The sequence below is a fragment of the Mytilus edulis genome, chromosome 10, assembly GCF_963676685.1.
Source record: "Mytilus edulis chromosome 10, xbMytEdul2.2, whole genome shotgun sequence".
NCBI lineage: Eukaryota > Metazoa > Mollusca > Bivalvia > Mytilida > Mytilidae > Mytilus > Mytilus edulis.
In genome coordinates, this window is record NC_092353.1 from 34,527,183 (window position 1) to 34,535,004 (window position 7,822).

Consider the following 7,822-nt stretch of genomic DNA (forward strand, 5'->3'; position numbering starts at 1 on the left):
AAATTAACATAACACTTAATATTAATATTCCCTAGAATGGAAATCAGACATTAAAGATTTCAAAGTTCGAATATTTCTTGACCAAAAGTGTCTTATACGGAGTAGGCATTGACGTGGACAGATCATGAAATCAAACTTGGAATTTCCGCTGATTGTGAAATATATAAAACTCCTTTATCACACCTCACGAGATGCAAAGTGTGTTATCTTATTGTGCCCATTTTATCAAATGTAGAGTCATCTCAACTATATATATAGATACAAATATAACTGAATGATCAAATATTTTGATTATAACTCTACGATGAAGAACGTACGTGAATATAGTATTTATGCTGCTGTCATTTTGTCAGTTGTTGGACAAATTACATGTATGGGGACTCTCAGGTATGTATGCAATGATGTGAAAGCTTTAAATAATGATTATAAGTTTATTTATAAAACTAAATGATATTCAAGTATAAAATCAAATAGATTAACGTAATTAAAATTAAATTAAAATTGAGAATGGAAATGGGGCAAGTTTCAAAGAGACAACAACCCGACCATAGAACAGACAACAGCAGAAGGTCACCAACAGGTCTTCAATGCAGCGAGAAATTCCCGCACTCGGAGGCGTCTTTCATCTGGCCCTTAAAGAAATATATATATACTAGTAAAATGATAATGGACGTCATACTAAACTCCAAATATACTAAAGAAACTAAAATTACAAATAATTCACGACTTACAAAGGCCAGAGGCTCCTGGCTTTGGACAGGCGCAAAAAAATGCGGCGGGGTTAAACATGTTTATAAGATCTCAACCCTCGCCCTATACCTTTTACCAATGTAGACAGGTAAACGCATACCAATTCGCACATTAAAATTCAGATGAAGAGAAGTCCGAGTCCGTATGTCAGAAGATGTAACAACAGAAAATAAACAAAATGGCAATAATACATAAATAACAACAGATTACTAGCAGTTAAAACTGACATGCCAGCTCCAGACCTCAATTAAACTGATTGAAAGATTATGTCCTCATCATATGAATATCAGACATGAATAAAAAGGTTGTTTTCCCTGTATTATAGAAATGCGATTGACTGACTGTGTTTGCCATTATTGAAATACTATTAGAAAATCAATGTGAAAATGTCACGTCAATAAACATATTTTGTCTTTTTTCTTATCTAACTTATACCTGTCCCGACTAGTTATTGTTAAATAACATGTTTTGTTTTTATAAAATACAAAAATGTTAATCTGTTCAGCTGATCAGCAAATCTTGACAAACAGTTTGAAGAAAATGTAACTTTCCATTGGGCGTTTTTTGTTAATGGCTAGATAACAGCAGTAGCATATGAGCATCCAATCTAGCATTAAATAGAAATCACAAGTAATTGCTAAAAGAATCACTTAATTATTTACGAATAATTGAGACTGGAAATAGGGAATATGCCAAAAAGATACCAAACTAAAGAAAGAGCAGGAAACAGCCCGAGGCCACCAATGGGGTTTAAACGCAGCGAGAAAACCAGACATCCGCAGTCCGGCTTCAGTGGGTTCTTAAACAATATTGAATACTTTTTCAGGGACATGGACATCACATCAACCTCTGAAATATTTAAATGAACCCAAATTGTTAAAACACAAAAGACAAACAAAGGTCAGAGTTTCTATACAGGTCGAAAAATGGGACGGGGTTAAACAAAGATATCCACCCTCCACTCTATACCTGTAGTCACTTTTGAATAAACAAACACACATCAATACTCCAAAACACCAATAACTCAGTTTAAAAGCAGTGTAAGTCCAATGTCAGAATAAGTATAACATAGACACATTAGGTAAGGCACTGGTGCTATAACAAACGTGTTTAAATCCGTCCTTTTGTAGCTTATTATGTGGTATGGGTTTTATTCATTGTTGAAGGCCATACGATGACATATATGTGGTAATTTCTACGTCTTTTTGGTCTATGGTTGAAAGTTGAAACATTGAAAATCATTCCACTTCTTCTTTTTTTTTTACATTCTACATTTTTACATTTTTATGTTTTGTTTTTTTTTCAAATGAAAACCCACTGGCAGGTAAATGTTCGATACGAAAGAGAAAATATTACATTGAAATACCTAGTAAGTGATTCTTAAAGGAAAACAAATTCAAATAAAATATGTTTATAATGACAGCTTAACAGCTATAGTTCATTTGCACAAAAACAAATAAAAGTTTAATCTGCTCGTCTTACTTACATTTTGAAACATTTCATTCATTAATTTGACTATTTGTTCAACCCCAAATTCTATATTAACAATATAAAAAAATGTCCACGTGATCTTCTCTCATTTCTAAAGACAAATGTAAATCACTCAAGTATTGGTGCATAAATAAGCATCTACTTTTCAGTATTGAAATGTAAGAATGTTACCTTCTCTGAGTCAAAGAACTTTTAAACCAAATTCATTTTTAGGGGATGCAGGTTTGATTTTACCAAAGCACAATTTCGAACTTTTTTAAAGATACTTCCCTCTTCAATTGGCAGTTTAATTCCAACTCTATACCGGTGAACCCACTAAACTGGAATCCGCTAGTATCACTCAAACTCTCTTTGAGAGTTGTCAGCCGAGAACTAGCTTATCAACCAACTAGGTAGATTCAATCATTGTTTATTTGTAATCTTCCTCAATTACTAATAAAATTGTTGTCACTGAACCACAATTAATCATCCTTTAATTATTATCAGCAATTTTAGCATGAGCTGTGGTCCAGGAGTCGATGATCCCAATGCGTGCACCCAGACCAGTAGAACACAGAAATGCTATCGGTACAATGGTAAAACAAAATGTGAGGTGACAACATACGCATGTCAGAGTATGTGTTGTCCAGGTTGGGAGTTAGGCATGAAGGGGAAATGTGACATACGTGAGTATATACGTGACAGAGAAGGTCAAATATATATATATATGATATTTAAGTTCAGGTTATATAGTGTTAAAATAAATCACTGTCTGTGATATAGATACATTATTTTACAATCAGATTTGATGTTTAGGTAAAAGATGCAGGTTTTCTAATGAGCAAATGCTTTTTTCACTTATAGAAATTTATGTTTTGTTTTGTTAGTTTCTGACAGATGCCAGTTCATTACTCTGGTTTTTTTTATGCAAATACTTTAGTGTGTTTGCCTAACAAAGGCTGTTATGAAGTTATTGCATTGATCTTATTCTATACCAGCATTGTTTTGTAATCAATAGTTAAAAAAATACTTCATTCTAAGTTGAAAAATAATTTCGCATAGAGTCATTACTTATATACACTAAATATGTCTTATACATTGTCATAGTAATTTTTCATGTTTTACGATAAATGAATTATTTCACAGCAATCAAGAATTTTCAATGCTCAGAATCACTTATCAACAGCACAAAAAGACACGGGAGTGAATATTGCGTAGACAATACTTATTGTGAAGAAGCAGAAGTATGCTGCTCCAACTATTGTACACGTATACAATTGTCTAAACACCATTGCTGGTATCGTAATGTATATCGGACTGTAGGAGAAACCAATACAACGACCAATGATGTATGTACTGTGTGTAGCTGTAACACCGATGGTCATATAGCAACTATGGAATGTGAGAAATCTACATGTAACTGGGACAATCAGACAGGTTATTTAAGTTAAATTATATTTCAAAAATCTTTATAAGTATACCAGTCAAGAGACGTGAATATATTATATAGGGTGTGACAGGAATCGAAGGGTTTCTTTTGGAAGTTCTCTAAATTGTTGAAAGGCGGATAGCTTTCAGAAAATTAATTGGACCTTTAGCCATGGAATAACAACAGCAGAGAACATACAATGGCTTCCTTTACAATACTGTTGTCCATTCGTTTGATGTGTTTTGTCATTTGATTTTGCCTTTTGATAATGAACTTTACAATTCAGTATTTTTGTGATTTTACTTTTTTCTCATAAGTAATTTATTTCGTTAAAACATAAAAAAAAAAAAAACATTTTGATTTTTTTACAAATCTTCTGTACAGTGACTCGGGATCTGTCTTTAAAGAAATCATATAAGTAGATCGTTCCGTCAACAACATCTTCAACTCAGAACAAACTCAGTATTTATGCTTCTTTTTATGTACATGTAGGAATCCAGTTCTTATAATTCAGAAAAATAAAATATCAATCAATCAATTAACAAAATTAATGTTTTTTTAATTTATTTTGTAGATATTCCAAAATACTATAAACGTAAGTTGACCATATCGCTAAAACAAACACATGTGTTTCAGCTAATTTTTGTGTACACAGCACAAACACAATGAAATGTATCCGTTTCATGTATTATACATAGTGTTCCATATTTAAATTAAAAAGACATATTACAACAAATATCAAACATGCATTTTTTGGACTATTCGAATTCGCTTCAAGTTATTATATGAGAGCGTATATGAAAAAAATCTTTATCAATTGAACTAGAGAAAGTGTAATCGAATATGCATCGATTCATTAAACAAATAAACATTTGTACGCCTACCATGATATATCAAGCAACGAAGATAATAAAGTTACCAGATACCGGGTTTTGAGGGAATCGGCCACATAATGGTCATATTTAGAGTTGATGATATTTTTAATATCCTTTTTTAGAAACATAGACGTTTTTACATCGAGGAAAGTATAAACATGACATTCAATGTTGATTTTATTTTGTATATGGTTTGTATAACGCCATCTTTTTCATTGCAGCTCCAGTTATACAAAACATACCAAAGAAAGGACAGAAGGTATCAGTGTATGTTTTGAGCACAAGAAATTCTGCATATCTTGATACCAATTTTATATATGCTCTAGATTTTAAAGGAAACATGATGAAAGTTTATGTATCGGAGAATACATTTAAGCACTGTCTATGTTCCAATTCAACCGTGTCAGTCATTGCTAAGTCGGTACCCGACAAATTTGGAAATTATAATGAAACCAATTTCCTGGTAAATATTATTGGTAAGTCTGATTATAGATGCACCATATTGTCAGTTTTACTTCAAAGGTTTGATAATTGGTTATCTTTTAAGATAATGATATTTTGTACCCTAAAACAATATGAGGATTTTAACGGAAGGGGTTCAAAACTCTCATTTAAAGAAAGACAGACAACAACATAGGTTAAACATATTCTATTTGCTTAAATATGTTAAAGGGATGAGACACAAGTTAATAATCTTAAATGTATGCATTATTATCCCATGAACAATTTATAACATTAGAATAATATCATTGCAAAGAACATAAATTATCACATAAGGAAAGTTAGCCTTTATTTGTCTTGGTTTAAAAGATTTTCAAAAAGTATCTGTGAGAAGTCAAAGATTCGAAATTGAACGCAGCTATAAATTAGACTCCTTACCAAATATCAAATATCAAACTTATTAAACCTTTGCAGATAGATTTGAGCCAGTCTTCCATAACTGTCCACAAGATAGAGTTATACAATCAAATGACCTGTTTGGATGGACAGCGCCTACCGTTACTGATAATGTAGGAGTTCGGGAAATTGATGGACCAGTCCTACCACAAAGGAACAAAACCAATCTGGTTCCCGGAACTTACACCATGGTCTATAAAGCCAAAGACTGGTCAAATAATACCGCAATATGCAGATTTACAATAACAGTTCAAGATCCACCAGGTGACTTATTTCATCTTATTTTCACAGAAGAGATAATTCGATTTGTCAAAAATGCACTATAAAAAAGAGGGGCGAAAGATTTCAGAGGGACAGTCAAACTCATAATCTAAAACAAACTGACAACGACATGACTAAATTGAAAAAGACAAATAGACAAATAATAGTACACATAACACAACATAGAAAACTAAAGACTAAGCAACACGAGCCCAACCAAAAACTAGGGGTGATTTCAGGTGCTCCGGAAGGGTAAGCAGATCCTGATCCACATGTGGCACCGTTGTGTTGCTCATGTTATTACAAACCCGGTAAATTCGGTAGGTCACATTTAACATATTTTTCAGTGCAACTTCACAAGCAGTACAAAGAAAATAGAAAATAACAAATAACAATTAAAATCAGTAAGTCGAAGACACACAGATCATAATAAAAGCGAAAAGACATGAAAAATAAGCAGTCCAATAAACGCTTTACTGAAACCTAAAGAAGAAAAATGAGTAAAATGAATCCAACCAAAAACCAGTAGTGAATTCACAATTAAAGTTCATAATTTGATTGAAATCTAGAATAATTCAGTACATTGAAATGGTCCCTTTATTAAAAAGAAACAAATTTAACATTGTTCCTGCTCAATTCATGCATTTCTTCCAATTTTCTCCTGCTTAAAGTATTTTCTGTGGACTGTCTGATGTTATATAAGTAAGTTATATCAGTGTCTTTCTTTAACTGTTTTTTTTAAATGGCACAAAAAAACTAAACACTGTCATCTGACTATATTTCATGATAGCTTATTTTTCTTTTAAAATTTAGACGTGAATCCTAAGCCAGCGCATGAGCATAAAATGAGTGTTACCTTGCTGATAATTATTGGTAAGTACATTACATATATTAAGTTCAGAAGAAAAACAAATAATACATTTTAAACTTCGAATGATTTATGGTGTAGAGGTCAAAACGAAAGCCATGAAAAAAACCTTCACGACTGTAGTGAGGTGATTGGCAAATAATAGTAATTGAATGATTCTATTCATATAACAGTTGTGGATGTACTTAATTGCCCCTGATATTCTCAAAATTCAATAAGACCGTTTGCCTAATAACTGTCATAATGTATGTTAATTAACTTTGAGGGTTATATTATATGCTTTCTAATAAATGCACTGTATATATTAATTATTGGTAGCAACTGCAGCAGCGCTAACGAAAGTGGCAAGCGTTAATAGTCCGGCGCATAAACCAGTAGACCAGTTTAACCTTCAAAAGGGTGTTAATTTACTATTTTTTGTGAATAGACTTGAAGATAACGCAGGTAAATTAGATTGCCCGTGTGATACGAGTACATCACAAAACAAATGGTTTGAATCGGAAACATTTAAAGTACCTTCCTTGCATTGACACCAATGGTTTTACAGTAAACGTGCAAAATACTTGATCTTAATATTTTATTATGATTATTTAAATGTTGGTATGTCATATTCTTTTTCAGGTGGAAGCTTAGCAGCTCTCGTAGTGATCGCATTAGTAGCGTTTTATGTATCCAGTATGTGTCGTATAGTGAAGACATATTCTGTTAACGAGAAAAAGAAGATACCCTCTAACGAACATGGACACGTTTACGGATCAGTGAATGATAATAGTAAATTGTAAAAGAATTTTTAATTAGGTAGGCAGCAGAAGACGACAGAGAAGACAATTCAAGAAGGAGAAGGAAGTGTGATCTTGACATGATGTATAAGCATAAATAATAGCTACTTTAGTTCCAATTTTATGAACAAATGTACTCACTAACATGAAAAATTAGCTGTTTAAAAGATAAAAAGATAAATGTATATAATTAATGATTTTATCACTGGAGCTTATTTTTTTGTCAATTTATCTATTGAGATAGGTTTAAAAATATTAAAGAAGAAACGATTTGTTTTAAATCATTTTTACAGAGCTTATTCGATATCATTGCTAATGGACGCCGAGGGTATTACCAGTTTTACCTTCCTGAGGGCCAAGTTGGACTCGGCTATTATTTTCTACGGTTTATTTGGTCAAGCTCTTCAATGAAAAATGTTGCAGTTCTTCTACATCCTTTCAAATATTCGGTTTTGAGAGTTCCCGATGGTCGGAGATTCATCTAGGAAAGCGC

At 32.3% G+C, this 7,822-nt stretch overlaps 1 protein-coding gene across 1 annotated transcript; it reads left to right on the top strand.

The window, feature by feature from the left end:
• The first annotated feature begins 225 nt into the window (after window positions 1–225).
• Window positions 226–7,621, top strand: LOC139492405 (uncharacterized). The gene is made up of 8 exons (XM_071280609.1): window positions 226–387; window positions 2,728–2,906; window positions 3,367–3,657; window positions 4,224–4,244; window positions 4,746–5,000; window positions 5,440–5,685; window positions 6,496–6,555; window positions 7,172–7,621. Exons 1-8 carry the CDS (start codon window positions 275–277, stop codon window positions 7,330–7,332), a joined length of 1,326 nt encoding a protein of 441 aa, XP_071136710.1. The 5' UTR covers window positions 226–274; the 3' UTR covers window positions 7,333–7,621.
• The last annotated feature ends 201 nt before the right edge of the window (window positions 7,622–7,822 follow it).